Below are 20,080 nucleotides of genomic sequence, written 5' to 3'. Positions count from 1 at the left end.
CTTGTGAATTTTTTTATTATTAACTATAGATCAGACATTGACCTAAAATAATTAAGCCAAGGCCCATAAAATCTGATTAAGATTGTATTTTTAAATTCATTATGATTTTTTTAAATATTTTATTCCAGTTCTCAACTACCAAAATTATTATGATCTTTGGTTGGGGTTGGGGAAATTTTTTCAAAAATTATAGCCTTGGATCTTGCTTGGGAATTTTTTCAATATTAAATAATAGGCAAAGATTAATATTTTAACAAATAATATTGATATGGGTATCAAGTAAAAGCTTTAAATATATTTTGACTCAAAACATAGCATATAAACTTAGTTTTAATGGAATGGACCTGGCCTGAAAGTGGGAGGGGTTATAAATAATATAAATTTATTATTTTAAAATAACAGGCAACAACTATCATAAGAGTAAGGGGTCATTTCATGTCAAATGTGCAAAAAAAATGAGATTTTCGGCCGACCCCCTTCGATTTTTTTAAAATTTGGTAATCAAAGAAAGGTTAGTGTAGTTAAGAAATAGCCAAAATTTTAGCTTCGTAGCATTTATATTTTTGGAGATATTAGGGTTCAAAGTGGCAAAAATGACGTATTTTTACCATTAACTGCCTTCATTCAATTAAGCATATCTTAAAAACTATATAATTGTAAATAACAAATTTAATATCAAAATTACGTACAAAGATTCTACTTTCAGATAAAAAAAATTTTTTTAATTTTTTTCCAATTTCCGGTCATTTTATTAAATATGCAAGGTGAAAACTATATTTTGGAAATAATAAGACCTTCAATTTTTTAAAAAAATTTAGTAGACATTACTAAACTCTTCCTTTATATTTCTAAAAAAAAATTGATCCGGGACGAGGCCATCTTCATTTTCAAAATCAATAAAAATGTTTAGAAAAGTATATAAATATTTTCCCGAAAGAGGGTGTCTTTGTATAGAATTATATATTAATCAGTTTTTAATGGTTTTTTTTGAACTATTTGATATAAATTAAAGAATTATTCATCTTGTAAGTGAAAATAACAATAAATGGGGCTTTCATTCAATTATAGAAATTATCTATCGATAAAGAAATTCAATTTATTACTTTATTTATTATAAAAAATTTTGCCCCTATAACATATATTTAATGAATATTAATAAAATATATTCAACCAAGTTTATAGTTTTTGAATATATGAATCAGAATCTTGTGCATTTCATAAATGGCCCCCTAAATATTAAAAATAATTGATATAATATAAATTTAAAAAATAACTCACTTTTAAAAGATTCTAATCTTTCGGTAGCTCATTTACTTTCTTGTGACAACAATGTATAACTACGGCCATATTTCTTTTATCGATAGATAATTTCTATAATTGAATGAAAGCCCCATTTATTGTTATTTTCATTTACAAGATGAATAATCCTTTTAATTATATCAAATAGTTTAAGAAAAACCATTAAAAACGGATTAATATATAATTTTATACAAAGACGCCTTTTGGGAAAATATTTAAACACTTTTCTAAACATTTTTATCGATTTTGAGAATGAAGATGGCCGCGTCCCAGACTAATTTTTTTTAGAAATATAAAGGAAGAGTTTAGTAATGTCTTTTAAATTTTTTATAAAAATTGAAGGTTGTATTATTTCCAAAAAATCTTTTTTAGTCCTTGCATATTAAATAAAGTGACCGGAAATTGGAAAAAAATTTAAAATTTTTTTTTATCTGAAAGTAGAATCTTTGTACGTAATTTTGATATTAAATTTGTTATTTAAAATTATGTAGTTTTTAAGATATGCTTAATTGAATTAAGGCAGATAATGGTAAAAATACGTCATTTTTGCCACTTTGAACCCTAATATCTCAAAAAATATAAATGTTACGAGGCTAAAATTTTGGCTATTTCTTAACTACACTAACCTTTCTTTACTTACCAAATTTAATAAAATTCAAAGGGGGTCGGCCGAATCGTGGTTAATTTGTCATGGAATTACCCTATGGAGAAAATTCTCATTCCCCGTCATTTTTGACAGACTCAGCAATGCTGACTAACGCTCTGGTACTCTTAGTTATATATTTTTCATTTTGCCCATCAAGAAAGACGGGCCATCATACTTTTCTCCCTTTCGATGATAGATGAATCAGAAATTAAGAATATCTTATGAGGCGTGATTCACAAATTTTCCTCTTAATCGCCAAAATTTTAATATTTTTATAAAATATATTAATAAAGTATATTTAGTACCATATATACAAACTAATTACCCCTCAATCCCGTCATTCTTGGCGGGTTATTAACTAGTAATATATAATTAAAATTTAATAAATAAAAAATATATTTCTTCTTGAAAAGCTTCCCTTTCTTCCGAAATTTCAAAAAAAGGAAATAAAATAATTTTTATATAATTTATAATTATAACTGTTTCCAACGAGAGTGTGGCATATTGTATAATACATTAGAGATCTGCAAAAGTTCGGTCCATTTTTTTAAAATAAATCGGGTTCGGGCTGGATCAAGCCTAATATTTTTTTTAAAAAATTCGGGCCAGTTAGGGTCGGGGCTTAGAAATTTTTTTAAATATATCAAAATTTATCAATTTTATGTTGAATTTTTTATGTAAAATAATAATATTTAATTTTATTTTTAGAAACTAGACGCCGTATAACATATATCCTTTATTTTGAGTAATTATAAAAATTAATTTCTATATTTAAATAAATTCGTGCCGGATCGGTAAAAAATACAGGTTCAAGCCGGAAAATATTTTTAAAAAATTTTTGGGCCAGGCAGGGCTTGAAAAATTAGGCTCGATGCAGATCACTATAATACATTATTGTAATATATTTTCCTCTCGCTAACCAGCAATTAGTAAGTAATTACTATGTTTAGACCCGGGGTTCAGATGAATAACACATTTGCATTTTATATATCCAGTAATAATGTAAATTTTTCTTAATTTCATTCATAAATTATTTTCTTTTTTAAAAATTTTTTAAATCAAAATATAATTCCTTTCTTTTTTTTTAAGTTTTAAAATAATTTCCGGTATTAAAAAAGGATTCAAAACAACAGACAGGTCGAGGGGCCATGGAAACTTTCTTAAAACGTGTTTCAGCATGCCCTGGCTTAATAAATTAGTATCGCTATGATCATTTTTAGTTCAGAATGAGGTGCGAACTTTCTAGCCGGGTTTGTTCAATTTCTAAAAAGCATCTTTTTCTCCTGCCTATTCTGAAGTCAAAATATATAAAATATAGTTTTAAATTTAATTAAAATTAATTTATCTGAAGTTTTTATTTTTAACATTTTCTTTCAACTTCAACTTCAAGTTTTAAAATTAAATAAATAATGTGTTATGTTATTTTATTTATTTTTACAAACAAAATATTTCTATCTCAACAATGGGTTTTATTTTTAATTTAATATGTTTATTAAATCGTTATACCAACAAGACAACACTGAAAAATAATAATTAATAATTCACAAATATAAAAAAACGCATGCTGAATGTGAATTTAACAGATTCCAATCAAAAGCACCCCAATCCAATTTAAACAAATATTTAAATTAAATGGTAAGAATGAGATGAGAATGAGATTAATGTATAATAAAATAATAAACAAAGCTTTAATAATTAATTAGAATAAAATGTATAATAAGATTTAATTTTAGATTAGTAAATGAAAATGAGATTTTTTTTTTTACTTTTCATTTATCTGAACCCCGGGTCTAAACGATAGGCCTGAACCCCGGGTCTATGCTTGGGGTTCGTGCTCAGAGCTGGTTTGGTCGATTTTTAGACCCAAACCCCGGGTCTGGGTTTTACACAACCAACCAATTAACAACACTTGCGCATGAGCTCGAGATTAAACGCCTCACGGAAGATACACTCAATCTTAAATTTGGAGATCTACTTGGTTACAGGCTACCTTATCAACCAAATTAGTTGGCATTGGCATAAGGTCGCCCTCCCTACTTTCCGTAATGTGCTCATATCCTCTCGCCTGTCATGCGACCCATCATACACACACTCATAAAACATCCTGACTTCTTGTTCTGCAGGCAATTGTTCTATAGAAGTTCTCTCATTAGTCGATCATCCCTCATCGGCACTACAGAAGAACTTGGATAAGCCTCTAGTAACTACTCCATTGCATACCTTAAATCGAGAAGCCAACCCGAGGACTATTCTCTACTCTTCTCCATTTCCGCAGGTATCGAGTACGAATTTCTAGGCTTTTCCATCGCGAAATTTTTACCAGCTTCTAAGCAACGATGAGCTACATCACGCCATCGGTCTTTGACTCAATTGTGATATGGTGAAATCCTATCACTGTATCTGTCAAACATCGGTTAACTTCAAAGGCCGTCACTATTTGCACTGCAAGCATTGTAGAGGCAGATTCATTAGACATTCAAAATGCAATGATACTATTGCCAGGGCCTTGAAATCTGCTGGCATTCCGTCAAACCTCGAGCCTACTTACCTTTGAACTATAAACATGAAAATTTAAATATAATATCTTAATTAATTATAATTTTTACGACTTATTATTTAATTTTGAAATTGAAATTTATATTTTCAATTTGTATTATAAACCTAAATCATCTGGTGTAAACAGGGGCCCCTACAACGGGGGGGGGGGTCCTAAGCAACTGCTTCAGTAAATTTGAGTGGGGGTACTTTTTTTTTACATCCATCATGATCATGTGATTTCTGGTTTATAAATGTAACAATAAGACCCCCTACTTAATATTTAATTTAATATATTGAGGGAAATTTTGGTCGATGTTTAGTAAATTTGTTATCCGAAATTTCTTGTCATAAATTATTTTTCCAATTTTAAAATATGCCTAAAAATATTAACCAATATTGACAATAGCAAAATTCCTAGAAATTTGATTACTTATAGTATTAAAATGTATAAAGTTTTTTGCTTAATATGTCTCTTATTTGGTGGTCCACACGCAAATTCAAAATGGGCATGTGAAGGTCTAGATAAATGGCAAAATATTAATCGTGATATTATTCTGCATGAATCTTCACAGGCACATATGATGGCCTATTATGGAAGGCTTTCTCATAATAAAAATTCGATATTAAAATTTATAACACCTCAGAAAGAATGTGTAGATAATAACCGTTCTATTATAAGAATTATAATAAGATGTTTAGATTATTTAATATCTCGTAACCAAGCCTTCTGGGGTAACAGGCAACAAGAAATCAATATGATGGTCCTTATTAAGTGTATTGCAGATTCTGAACCTATACTAAAAATGTATATATAGCAAAATGAAGAAAGAAAAAAGGATTAAAAACGAAATTATATTCAAACCTATTATCATATAATAACATAAACATTCTCATTGAAACCATGAAAAATATAGTTATAAAAAAAATTCAAAATGAGATTACATTTAACAGGTGCTTTTCAATCATGCACATACGATGTTTCGAATTCAGAAGCAATAGCTTTGATAGTAAGATATATTGAAAATAGTGAGACGCCGAAGCCTGTTGAAAAACTGATTGACATATATTGTAAGGGAAATACCACAGGTCTCGATAAAAAGCATAATATAATATCCAAACTTGGCTCGATGAATTTACCTCTTGAACAACTATTTGGGCAAAGTTATGATGGCGCCTCAAACATGAGTGGAAGAATCAATGGTGTGAAAGCCTTGATTAGAGCAGAGGCGCCAAAGGCAGATTTTATTTGGTGTTATTGTCATCGATTAAATTTAATCGTTGTTCAATTATGCCAATCAATTAAAGAACTTCTAAATGTTCTAGGAATACTAAATGAGATTTATGTCTATTTTAATGGTGTAAAAAGATATGAGGTACTCAAAAAATTTCAGTGTAATGATCTGAAAAAATCGAACGATTTCTACGCATCAATAATACCACTCGGTAATAGTACCTTATTTATTTAGATTTAAAATGTTTTTTTATTTAGAAGCTGGTTATCCTCATATAAAGCTATTGTAAATTTTTTTCTACTTTATGATGCCTTGAGGGCAGAAGGATTTTGAAGATCCTGCCACTTCCACTATGGCTAGTGCTATAGTCTTTAGAATAGGAAAATTTGATTTTATCTTATCACTTTGTATTTTGGATAAAATATTGTTGATAACAAGTTTGACTTGTACAAAATTGCAAACCATTTCGAAGGATATATGGTATGCAATAAATCAAATTCAATTGGCAAAAGATTGCTTGATTAATTTGAGAAGTATAATAAAAATTATTGTCTTAATTATTTTTTAATCTAATAGATAATAACACTGAATTTTTAGATGTTTTTTCAAAGGCGCAAGATTTTATGAAGGAGAGAAATCTACATTTTTGATTAGGTGTGTTTTATGCTGCACTCGATTTAATTATTATGCAGTTTAACGAAAGATTTAATGATGATACCATGAAATCTTTACATCAAACATCATTTTTTACGCCAAAGGGAATGGCAGAAAAATCAATTATTAAAGAAGATATCGAGGATATCTGTGAATTTACAATTTAAATTCAAGTAAAATTTTCGAAGAAATGTTGAAGTTTAGAAATAAGATGGCCAAAATGGGGATGTAATTATTACTCATGACCTAGAGGTTCAAGAATCTAAAGATTTGTCAGATTCTGAGAATTGTAAATTTATTTAATTAAAATATTTTTACCAATACATTATTTAGCTTCTTCTGATGATGATGATAATTCAGGGACTTACGATTCAGATTGGAAAAACTATTCATTTATTTTACCTTATCGTTTACTTTAAAATTTTTCTGCTTTCCCTAATTTAAGAATTTTATATAAATATTTATTAACCATTCCCACAACCTCATGTACTGCCGAAAGAGTCATGAGCAAAATTAAATTAATTAAAACAAGACTGCGCATTACCATGAAAGATTCTTTTCTCAATAATTTAACCATATTATCAATGGAAAAATTTTTATTTAAACAATTAAATACTGATGAAATTATAAATTCTTTCGCTTTCTCTTCCCCTAATTTATCTAAATTATTAATTTAAAATAATATTTATAAAGTTATATTTTTTGCATTTTATTTATATTATATATTAAAAATTGATGCAATAAAAATTATTTTTGAAATTTATGAGTGTCATAATTATCATTTTTTCGAAGGGGGGGGGATACTTTTCATGGGAGTATTCTGCTTCATTCGCTCAAAAAGTGTAGGGGCCACTGGGTGTAAATTATTTAAAGTGGATATCCAAATCGATGTCAATGAGTCAGACAATGATATTAATGAAATGGAAGGTACTTTGGAAGAAAATGTTCTTGATAACAATAATACTTTTCCATTTCCAAAATTTGAAAAATATTTTCAAATTAATGTAAAAACGAAAAGTGGCTACAAATTTATTAGTTTAAAATGTAAAAAATATCTTCAAATAAATCTAGAAGCTATAACTTCAAATAACACCTAAAGGTGATTTTTTAAAATTCTAATAGCATATATTTTATAAGTTCATGCCAACAGTTTTAAAGTGATAGAAAAACATCGTAATAATTTTGGTATACGGGAGACTACATCCAAAAAGACCAATTCAATTCAAGCCAAATTGATTAATAATGCATGCCAATATTTCTCAGATACTGGCTGATAAAGTCATTGTCATTATAATTGATACAGCTCAGCCAATGTCCAAGGTTGATAATCCCTCATTTATCATGATGATTAAAACTCTATCCCCTATTTTATGTCAACAGACACTAATAATTAAGATAGCAGATAACTTTGAAGTGATTAAAGATTCTCTAATAGTAGAGTTGTCAAAGACATCCTATATATATACCACGGCAGATATTTGGACACATAACAGAAGGGAAAAACTTATTTATATTTATATATTGATCTGATATTAATATTTTTAGTGAATATTTGGCAAACAGGTCATTGGCTAGACCCTAAGATTTTAAAAAGAAGATATATAGCATTAACCCTTTAAAAAAATAATAGGATGTCAGACATACGATATACTTGCAAATAAAATTTATGATTTATCCCAATTTTAAGCTAAACTGGTCATATATCAATTCCGATGATCAGAGATCACGTGATAGGCTCATGGTAAAGCTGAATAGTCTCATAACAAACAAAGATGCCCTAGTTACAACCACAAAAATGACTTTCACTGATGTTGAGAGAATATTTAGTTTGTCGGAACTTAAACTTTCTGATCGTCGCTCTAAACTTGGGAATGATATAGTATAGAAATGATTTTATTATTAAAATGCATTAAAATAAAGAAGAAATGAATATTACCATAAATAGTTATTTTTATTACATAAATTATAGTCTTTTTACATAAATTATTTTATAATCAAAACTAACTGTAATTAAATAGTTATAAATGTTGATTTTTATCTATCATACAATTACATTATAAGCAAAAAATAAAACAAATTTATTTCTAAATTTTTTTTACAAAAAGTAGCCTTACTTTAAAAAAATAATAGCTAATAGCGCGCTACCTTTTTTTGACAAATAGCGGTAGCGCGCTACTTTTAAAAGTAGAGTTTAACAACTTTGCTCTAAATATAATAGAGTGCAATCATTCAGCTTTATACTTTCAATGACCGAAACCCCTTGACATCATGTGATTAGTATAGACTTAGGCTATTTTGCTCCCTATTATAGCCTTGACCCTAAAAAGGAACTTGGATTTCAATCGATAAAAGACGCAAAAATTAATAACAAAAACGTGAATAAAGATGCGCGGAAGTTGAAGCAAAGCCATTTTACTTTTTAAATGAAGAATTTAATAATTTGAGCTTGCTTTATATAAATTTTCAATTAAATTTATATTATACTAATTTAAAAAATATTGAAATATATATTTAAAATTTAGAATAAAATTTCATTAATGGAAGTGCAATAAAAAAATTTTAAAAAAATCTCAATATATTTTCGTATGAATTATATTTATAATATTTAAAATAACGAATTATCAAATAATTCAAATCGAATACAGACATATAGTAAAATATTATTACGAATAATAATAAAACTATTCCGTATAAAACGAATAATGCACTATTCGTTTTTAATAGAACTAATAATATATAACAGCCTTGGCCTCATCTCATTATCCCATACCGCTCTTGAGCTATCTCTCTTCCTAATTGCTAATTAGACTTCGGATTCATCGCATGGACCCCTCTTAACACTCCGTTCCGCTCTTTTCCTTCTCAAAACGAAGATATCAATATGCAGCACCTTGTATCAGGGCCCTTAATAAAATAAACATATTACAAAATGAGTGATAAAAACAATTGTTTTTGAATAAACAAAAATATATGAACCAAAAAAAACGTTACTTTAACTTTTCCGAGCCCCGATTCATGATATCAATTAGAACCCTGGACCTGAACAGACATTTACTCGGATTTTGTCATATCCTGATATTGATTTTAAAATTTATTTCACACCAGACCTCCAACTTCGACAAAATATAAAATATTGTCTTTTCCTAATGTTTTTATAAATATTTTTTTCAGGAATAACTTCCTTCAGCGCTTATAATTTTTCCGCATTCGTTGAAATATCCTACCTTTTCAACAGTCCAATAAAAAAATCGGGTTTGATTCTGACCTATTTTTTAAAAAAATCAGAATTAGATCTTTGAAAAAAATTATCGGATTAGCGTAACTGAAAAAAATATGTCCAATACAGGGTTTTAGTATCAATCGATTAACTTTTTAATAATTCAGCAAACTTTCATTTTTTTTAATATTTGCAAATCAAAATGAGATCGTCAAATAAAATCAAAATTAGCAAAAGAGTATTCTTATATTGTTTTGGGCCCATAATTGAGTATTAGTTTTATATTCGATTTAGATTGGTTTTTTTTATTGGTCAATACTAAATTATTTTGTGTTTTGTTATTAGAGCCTTAATACTTCTAATTTGACTATTCGCTTATTTATTCAGGCGTATCCCACATGCATAGCGCTATTATCAAGGTTTTAGTGCAAGCCCCTCAAATAATTCCCGATCACAAAATAAGGCAACACCTTTTAGAGGACTCCAATTTGCCAGCTAACATTCATAAGGACCCCCAAAATCTATCTGAAGCAGTAATGATAATACGTTATTTTACCACTCTTCATTTTTTAAAATTTATTATTTTTGATTAGGTCGAATCTAGGATCAGTATTTTCGATTGTTTGCGATTGATCCATTTGAACTCCAAAACCCTCGACTTTAACGGAAAAGGTGATTTATGAATATGTTCAATTTTTCGGCCCAAACCAGGCTTAACCCGAAATTTTATCAATTTTTAAGCCGCCTGACCCAAAATTTATGTTATATTTTCTTTCTTTTTACCTTTATTGAATATCTGAATTATGGAATGAATTAAATAAATTTTAAAAAATCAGGTAGGAATTTTCTTTTTCTTATATTTTATACTAAATGCATAAAAACATCATTAAATTATAAGTTATTGCTGAATATTTAAATTTAACGCATAACATAAAAATAGACAATAAATTAAATATTTTAAGATATATTTTCTTCATTTATATAAAGTTGGCCGGTCCGCAACATGTAATGGACCCCTAGACCTAATAAATTTACCACCGGGTTTCAGGCGGGTTAGAACCTATATTTTTTGTATGTCTATCAAGTAAAAAATAATCTTTAATTTTTTCTCGGGAAATTTATAAAACCTACAAATATTTAATTTAAAACAGCATTTAACCTGAAACTTAGAAATTAAATCTTTTACTATAAAAAACTTCGCTTTAGATTGTTTACTTAACATTATAAGCAAATCCTTTTAAAAATATTATGAAATAGGCATCGAGGGATTAAACCAAAAGCTGGATAAGCTTCTGCTTATTTTGATCGTAGCTTTCAAGAATAGATGTTTTCCAAAAACGGTATCGATGGTTATAAAGTTAAAGACCGAAAGTGGAAATTACGCGAAAACATGTTATGAACGAAATGTTGAACTGGAGCATTCATCAAATAAATTATCTGGAATAGATGAAGAAAACCTAAATTTGGAAGAAGGTTTAAAATTACCCCAATTCTATTAGTGATTATTACAATTCTCTAAAAAAAAATTTTAATAACTAGAATGGAACTTTCTAATAATAAGTGAATAAAAATTTTTTACACTCGATAAGTAAGCAGTTTCAATAATATAAATCTGCTTAAGAATCAAATTTTTATTTTATTTAAAAAAAATTATTTCGAAGGAGAAGAAAGATCTCCTTGTTCTGCTATTATACAAGAAGAATGTAAAATTACACCTGAACAACTCGCTAAAGGGATATTAGCAGTGAATTCTAACAAAAAAGAAATGGTAATTGATAATCGCGGTAACCTTAATGACAAATCAACTGTAATAAAGGAGCCTTTCGCCGATGATAATATTAAAAATTTTAATAATGAAGATGCACCAACTAAACAGATCATTATGGAAGAGTTTGATTGGATGGACATTTTCACACAATATTACAGTGAGTCAAACTTTAACGGGGATAATAGATTGTATCATATACTGTTATCATTGAAAAAGAGTTGATAAATTTTTTAGTATTAAATATATGTTTGAATTTCACGGATCGATATGTATAATAAATATAAAAACACAAATATTTATTTATACAAATTGACGTAATTTGTGTATTTTTTATCATAAGATAAAGACTAGTCACATTCGGCATTCTTAAACTACCAAAATGACTTAATAAGCATGCAAAATTTATAAATTACGTAAAAAGTAAGCAAAAATAAACAACACAAAATAGTGCAAAATTTCAGAATAGTACACAAGGTTTCTAAATGCGCAAAAATTTCAGAAAAGCACTTAAAATGACGAAAAGCAAATTAACAGAAAAACCAATGTTTGAATACTTTTTCTATACCTTTAAATTTTAATTAAGTTTTTCAATATTCTTTTCTATACCTTTTAAATTTAAATAAATTTTCTCTATTTTTGCTTTATTTTTTAATACTCGATTTTCTCCCTTTTTGACCGATTTTTGGTGGCTTAGTAATGCTCTCACAATCAACCCAAGTAAACAGTCTATGCACATTTAATATCTAATTTAATACACATATTGCGAATAGTGGAAACATGGGTACACACCGTGGCTCCTACACTCCCTTAGCTAAAGAAGCAGAATATGCCCATAAAAAACCCGTCCAAAAGGAAAGCGAAATAAGTTATAATTTCGATATTTAATTGTCTAAATAAATTTTATTCCATTGATAAAATAGTTATATTAAGAAACGGATCTTTAGTACTCCGAAGTCTTGTTCTAATTAGTTTTTTTTGCACATGACCCTTTCGACAGTAATGAGGTTGTAGGAGTAATTAATAAAATTGTTAAATAGGGAAAGCAAAAAAAATTAAAAGTAAACGCTAAAATAAAATAAAAAAATATTTTTCCAGTCTGATTAATAACAAATCTCAAAATCAGCGTCAGAAAAATAAGCTAAATAATGTATTATAGATAGACATGTGCGCCGCCGGTCAAATGCGCCACCGGTAATTTTTGACTACGCCGACGCCGCCCCCAAAAAAGTATCGGCGCTTACGCCGCCGCCGATTTAAATATTCGGTGGCGTGGCGGCGTGATACATATTTTTTATTATTAAAAATAATATTTATTTTATATATTATTTATGAATTGTAACTAGAAGAAAAATAATATTAAATATTTTTTGAATTATTAAAATGTGATTTTATTTTTAAAATTAATAAATATTATTTGCTATAAATTTTTGTAACAATCCATATAATACACGTTGGCTCATTTTGAGCAGGTCTGTGAGCAACGTGCTAGATAAGATAAGATTAGGATAGTAAAACAGAAAAGGTATTGATATTATTATATAATTTATTATTTTAATCTTAATTTTTATGTTAACTGTTAAAATATTTAATTATTTTATAATATTTAAATAAAACTGTTATCCCACATTTAATGGCATAATATTTTTATTATTAACTTTTTATTATGTAGAAATATGGCATTATTTCAAATACAAAAGATTTACCAGATAGAACAACATTCAGCCGGAGTAGATTATAATGAAAGCATACATATGTCAACAAATTAATATAGGTCCTAAATTTTGTGTTATAACTTTTGATATGTGGACCGACAAATATAGACGGCGAAATTATATTACCTTTACATTTCACGAAATAGATATTGTATTTTATACATTGGCGACACACATGTCACTCAAAAACATACCGCTGAAACTATTCTTTCCAAGATAGAAAAAGTTGAAAATGAATTTGATTTAGGGTCTAAGAAAATTCAAATGGTTACGGATGCAGGACCCAATGTAAAGAAAGGTGTTCGTCTAGGAGAATATGACCATCATTTATGTTTGGGGCATGGATTACATTAGTGACAGTCGATGGAATTAAAAAAAAGTAAATAAAATAGAAAACTATTAAAAAAGTGGGAGAAATTATATTTGTCTTAAGATTCAACACAATGGATTTTGAAAATATAAACGATATCGAAAATAGAAAATGTTTTGAATCGATATCATTTACATCGGATATTTTAGATTTGGATAATAATAAATTTTTTTATGAAGATCGTTTGGGGTTTGATGATGATAGTGAATATCAAAAACCATATGAGAAAACACCTTAAAATTAAATGTGCCTACATGTTGGCATAGTATTTTAATAATGCTAGAAAGTGTGACTTGCAATAACAAAAATCCTATAAATATTTATTAAATAGAATGGAGAAACCGGATCTCAAATTATTTAACTCCGATTGGGACTTGGTGCATGAACTTTTAAATTTTCTTATAACCTTCAAAAAAACTGTTGAATTTTTATACGTCCAAAAAGGAGTTACTAAAAATTTATTCTTATTATTTCGTAGTGAAATTAAATATCATTTAATTGTAAAAGAATATGATAATCCTCCCATGCATCCCTTAAACAAAATATGCTTACTAAATTTGATCATAGATTTACAATAACCGATCTTCAGGTAGTATTTTAAAATACATAAATTATTTTTTTTATATTATTTCTCTTTGTTTTATTTTTTTTACTTAGGTGTTAGCACTTTTGGATCCTCATTTCAATCTATAAACATAGTAAATGAATATTTAAAGGAAAAAAATATTACTCCGATGCAATTTTTATGTCAACACGCTACCTCTCTATGGCCTTACACGGACGAATTAACCGAATGTGAAACGACAGAAGTTGCTTCAAAATTCGATTATCTTACATTGGCTACGAAACATTCATCTACTCGTAACTAATCTTTTGAGCCGATTTTTTAAAACGGCTAACTCAATATGTTAGCCAGAAAAATATTGGCTAAGTCTCGAGATTCTATAAAATATGTCTAGACCTTTGTTCCTTAGATGAGCAAAATTTCAGACTTGCGTAATATTTTACTGGATGAAATAATGAGTTAGCCGTTTTTAAAAATCGGCTCAAAACGAGCCGTTTAACAACACTACTGACTAGTCTTTTGATTCTAACTAAGGTCATCCAGGCGCATAGCCAGCGAGGGGGAGGGGGTAAGAGAGAAAGAAATCCCCCGCCCCATAGCAAATATTTTTGAAAATATATAAAAGGACTTCATGAATTGCAAAGTATTCTATTTCAAATAGGTTATATTCTATTCTAGAGTTCGGTTTTACAGCTGTATGATTGTCAATACAATAGAACAACTAGTTTAACTGCAAACCTGAAGATGAGATGCAATAAAAATGTCATTATATGATCAATATTATTGGAAGAAATAACCTAACATTTATGCAACTACATTACAATATTAATATATAGAATTTTTTATATCATCCTTATATAATTAATATGAAAGAAATAACTTAACATTTTTTCAACTACATTACAATATTAATAATTTTTAATGAAACTAACTTAATACATAAATGTTACTGTTGTATGTGTAATCGGTATTAATGAAAGTATTATAGATTCTTATGCAACAATATATGCTTGTATTCAAAGAAGTTCGTGATCAGCAGCGTCTACATGGCCGGGGGGGGGGGGAGTAGGAGACAAATGCCTCCAAAATATATTAGCATTTTTGGGGGTAGGTATCGATTTTAAGGGGTTGATATTAATTTTTTGGGGGTAGGCATTATTTTTTTGGGGGTAGGTATTGATTTTTGGTGGGTAATTTTTGATTTGAATTATAATCTTTTTTTAATCCATTAATTGATACGATTATGATGGTTATCGTTTGATTTTCTGAAAAATGTCAATTAAAGTAAAGATATTTGTCAATTAATAAATAATATAAATTTTCTTTGTCAACGATTTTCATTTAGCATTTTATCAAGTTAATATTTACACATTTCCTATTTGGTACTTTTCTTAGAGATTAATATATTTATATTATGTTTTTTAATAAATTTATAGATTTTAGCAGGATAAATTTTAGGTAATTTTTTGAGTCATGCATAAAAACATATATCATCAAGCAAAGAATAATAAAAAACATAATATGTAAAAAATTATATTATAATAATTATTTCTTTCTAGATGCCAAGTAACAAAACCATATTTAAAGTTAAGTGCAATATTAAAAATTGCAAAACTTCTAAAATAAGAAGTGACAAGATACATGAACATTATAAACATAAACATCCTCATGTCAAGCCAGCTGATATGAAATTTACAAAGGTAGCCATCAAAAGAGATAATAATAATTGGGTATCTTTATATTGTGATATTCCATATAATATCACAAATGGAGTTGAAACCCAGTTGCAAAAAAAGACAATAACATCTTACTTCCAAAAAGTAATATTTTTATTTATTATTGTAACTATAAATTTGTGAATTAATAGAAACTGATTTAAAATTTTACCAGAATAATATTAATATTAAAGTAGTCAGGGTATAGAGAAAATAAATTATATATATTATTATTTAATGTTTTTTAACTGTTTATCACACTATTTATATATATATATATATATACTTTATAAAGTTCAATTTAACAATATGTTTAATAAGTTAATAATAATAATTTAAAACCAAAGTACTAAAAAAACTTATTAAGTTAATATAATGTAGTAAAATAAGGTAATGTTAATTTCTAGGAATTTTTAAATTTAAATCTTTTCATCTTTAATTGAATTAAGACTTCAAATTCTTTTACTTTTTTTAAATATAAATCTTATAAAATATGATTTGGAATCAACTATTTTCATAATGTTATCTGTATAAGTTTCATCCCCTTTATTTACATTATGTGTTATATTAGGTATGTTTATTATCATTGTTTTATTTAGCTATTAGAATTTCTTTAGATAATATACTTTCATCATGAATTTCACAATTTTATTTATACTTAATATTGTTTTTATTTTTATAGTCATTATAATATTGTTTTATGATTTCTTCATGTGATCGCAGTTTTATATTAATCTGCATCTATCATGCCTATGAATCTTTCAAGTATATTTTAAAAATGTTTTTACATGATCTAACAAAGTCATATTGATGTTTATGATTATTGCGTTCAAAATATGTGAATTCCCTTTGTATTCTACATTCACTTGTGCTTTACCTATTACTTGTATCATCTTTCCATTGTAACCTGATAACTTTATGTTGGACTTCATAATATTTTTAATACCTGTTTTCTCAATCATGTATTCATGTAGAATTAAAACATTTATTAAAAACTTAATTATAATGTAGTTAAAAAAAATTATCATTTGCCTAAAAATTTATTAAAAATATAGTTATCATAAGGAAAGAAATTAAACTCCTCTTTATTTATAGAAAATCTCAGTTAATGAAGATTCACAAATTGTATTATCTCCTCATCCAATCCCCAGTTCCAGTGAGGTGTTTACTTTGTATGATGAGGTATTTAATTTAAATACGAATTATATGATAACTTTTGAAAGAAATAAATTATGATTATGAGGTTAATTAAATATTTCCAACCTTTATTAAAAACTTAATTATAATGTAGTTAAGAATAAAATGACCATTTGACTAAAATTTTATTAAAAATATAGTTTTTCATAAGTAAACAAATTATACTCTTTATAGCAAATCTCCAATATTGAAGATTCACAAATTGTATTATCTTCTCATCCAATCCCTAGTTCCAGTGAGGCGCTTACTTTGCATGATGAGGTATTTAATTTAAATACGAATTATATGATAACTTTTGAAGAAAATAAATTAGGACATTTAAATATTTCCAACATTTATTGATTAACTTAATTATAATGTAGCTAAGAATAAAATGACCATTTGGCTGAAATTATATTAAAAAAGATTTTCACAAGTAAACAAATTATACTCTTTATTTATAGCAAATCTCCAATATTGAAGATTCACAAATTGTATTATCTCCTCATCCAATCCCCGGTTCTAGTGAGGCACTTACTTTGCATGAGGCATTATATTTAAATAAAATTTATATAATGACTTTTGAAGGGAATAAATTATGAGGATATTCAAAGTCCAAGTCTTATTCAGCTATACAAAAAAAAGAAACCAAATGACCCTTTTCACTTTATATTATTTAGGATGACAAATATTTTGATAAATTTCATAATTGCTGTAGGCCCTTGTCAGCCATGTACAAATAAATTTCAATATCCTGTTACTAACAAGAGGTTTTAAATAATATTTATTTTCATTAATTTTTACCCATCCATTATTTCTATACCAATATATTTTTTTTTACTTTTTAAACAGGAGCATGAATATAACCTATTATAGAAAGGTTAATATAGATGGTTCCCTCAACCCCAGCAATTGGCTATCTTATAGCACTACTTTAGACAAAGTCTTTTGTCTATATTGTATTATGTTTGGTGGCCCTAAGTCCAATACTTTTTGGACTCAACATGGGGTAAATAATTGGAAAAACATAAAGCGTGACTTAGAGAGACACGAAGCATCTTGTCTTCATAAAGATTGTGAATATGCAAACATGACTTGGCTTGCAAATAAACGCATTTAAGATCATTTGCTATCAAATAAGCTTGATATAATCATGGAAAATCGTAATATAGTTCATAATATTATCAATGCCATTATGTACCTTATAAAATGTAATATAGCCTTTTGGGGTTCTAATTCGAATGAAGGTAATTTTATGTGTCTCATAAAATTAATGGCAAAAACGGTTCCAACTTTACGTGCATACATGGATAACAACGAAAAATTGCGGAGAAAAAAATCAGATAAAATTTCGAGACCTTATATAAATTTACTGTCATATGGCCACGTGAAAAAAATAACTGAAATTATTAAGATAAAAATAACAAAAAGCATTATTCAAACAATTAAAGAGAATCGTGCCTATAGCATCATATTAGATGGAACATATGATGTGTCTAAAAAAGAATGCATAGCTTTCATCCACATCCTGTAGAAAGGATCATACATGTTTTTATAACATCAGAAACCACTGGGGAAAATATAAAGAAACATGTTTTTTCTAAGTTTAATGATCTTGGTCTTCCTCTTGATTATTTGGTTGGACAAAGTATGGATGGTGCAGGGAATATGAGAGGAGTATACAAAGGAATGCAGGCTTTAATATTGAAAGAGGCTCCAAAAGCCATCTATATTTGGTGCCATGCACATCGGCTAAATTTAGTAGTTGCTCATGTTTGTGGATGCAAAATTGAAATGAAAAGGGCAATGGGAATATTAGATGAGTTATATAATTTATGAATGGAGTTAGACGTCAAGGTGTGTTTGTTAAATATCAAATGAGAAAGTCCAAGTCTTAAAAGAATTAAAAACACAACAAGGTAAATAAAATATTTTTAATGAAACTTGAAACTTATATATTTTCAGAAATTGGTCATCATCCTACAAATCTGTAGAAATCTTTTTAGATGTTTATGAACATATTTTAGCATCATTAGTTGAATTAAAAGATTCTAATGACCCAAGCACCTCTTCCATTGCCGATGGGTTATTATCAAGAATTAAAGATGAAAATTTTATATTAAGTCTTTTTATTTTGAAAGAAATATTGAAATGTACACATGAGGCTTGTATTGAAATGCAGGCAGTTGGTAATGATTTGGCTTTGGTAACCAAATTAATACAACATACAAAAAATAAATTACAAAAACTAAAAGGTTAATATTGTTACTATTTCTATAAATAATTTTAAAATATAGCTAATGGAGACAATATATTTTTAAAATTACATTCCTTATCTAATAGTTTTTTGAAAAAGAATAATGTAATAACTGATTTGTATAATATGAAATCAATATTCAAATTGGATCAAACAGAATTCAATAATTATGTTGAACAAAAAAAAACAAGTTGAATAAATTAAAAAAATTTAAATTATTATTTATTATTATAGATATAGAACGGAAATATTTTTCCCTGTTCTAAATGCAATAATTAATCACCTAAATGATCGATTTAATTAGGATTGTTTAAATTTTTTATCACAGATATCCATTTTTACTCCCGCTGGAATTATGGATAATGAAAAAATAGAAGGATGGCAAATATCCGAAATTTGTAATACTTATCAATTGGATGTCCAAAACATTGTTGATGAATATAATGATTTTCGCTCTTTATATTTGGAGTCTCAATCAATCATTTTTTGCGAAGATCTTTTAAAAGTTAAAAAGAATGACGCGTTATATATTGATGAAAGTAATTTATTGATATTTTATGTGTAATTGTATATAATTAAAGGTATTGCAAACGATCAAATTACCAAAGAAAATATCAACAGCGAAATCATGACCAAAATAAAAAAATGGATAAAATTTTCTTTTATATTACCATACCGACCTTTAAATCAATTAAATTCTTATTCAAATTTAAATTTATTATATAAATATTTATTAACCCTTCCTACAACTTCCTGTTCAGCCGAAAGAGCCATGAGTAAAGTAAATTAACAAAACTCGAATGCGGAATAAAATTTCGGACCCATTTTTGGAAAATTTACTGTTAATATCCAGCGAAATTGATGTTTTTGAAAAATTTACAATTGATGATATTATAACACAATTTGCTTTAACATCAATAAGGTTATCCAA

The 20,080-nt window shown here is 27.3% G+C and overlaps 1 protein-coding gene and 2 long non-coding RNA genes across 3 annotated transcripts in view; all 3 read left to right on the top strand.

Moving 5' to 3' along the window:
- The window catches only part of LOC135932021 (uncharacterized), a 29,272-nt gene extending 17,665 nt beyond the window's left edge, over positions 1-11,607 (top strand). Inside the window, exons 6-9 of the mRNA XM_065469360.1 lie at positions 9,974-10,119; positions 10,180-10,258; positions 10,844-11,059; positions 11,248-11,607. Of these exons, the coding sequence (XP_065325432.1) occupies positions 9,974-10,119; positions 10,180-10,258; positions 10,844-11,059; positions 11,248-11,576 (770 nt within the window). The 3' untranslated portion in view covers positions 11,577-11,607. The remainder of the gene's footprint in view (positions 1-9,973; positions 10,120-10,179; positions 10,259-10,843; positions 11,060-11,247) is intronic.
- Positions 11,608-17,085: 5,478 nt separating this feature from the next.
- LOC135922585 (uncharacterized) lies at positions 17,086-17,798 on the top strand. The gene is made up of 3 exons (XR_010570967.1): positions 17,086-17,174; positions 17,357-17,662; positions 17,745-17,798. It is a non-coding gene; the product is annotated as an uncharacterized LOC135922585 (long non-coding RNA).
- Positions 17,799-18,788: 990 nt separating this feature from the next.
- Positions 18,789-19,313, top strand: LOC135922239 (uncharacterized). The gene is made up of 3 exons (XR_010570805.1): positions 18,789-18,811; positions 18,858-19,147; positions 19,190-19,313. It is a non-coding gene; the product is annotated as an uncharacterized LOC135922239 (long non-coding RNA).
- The last annotated feature ends 767 nt before the right edge of the window (positions 19,314-20,080 follow it).

Source organism: Gordionus sp. m RMFG-2023, chromosome 1, assembly GCF_954871325.1.
Source record: "Gordionus sp. m RMFG-2023 chromosome 1, tfGorSpeb1-WG-v2, whole genome shotgun sequence".
Taxonomy (NCBI): domain Eukaryota; kingdom Metazoa; phylum Nematomorpha; class Gordioida; order Chordodea; family Parachordodidae; genus Gordionus; species Gordionus sp. m RMFG-2023.
The sequence above is the reverse complement of the archived record's forward strand: the minus strand, read 5'-3'. Positions and strand labels throughout refer to the sequence as shown.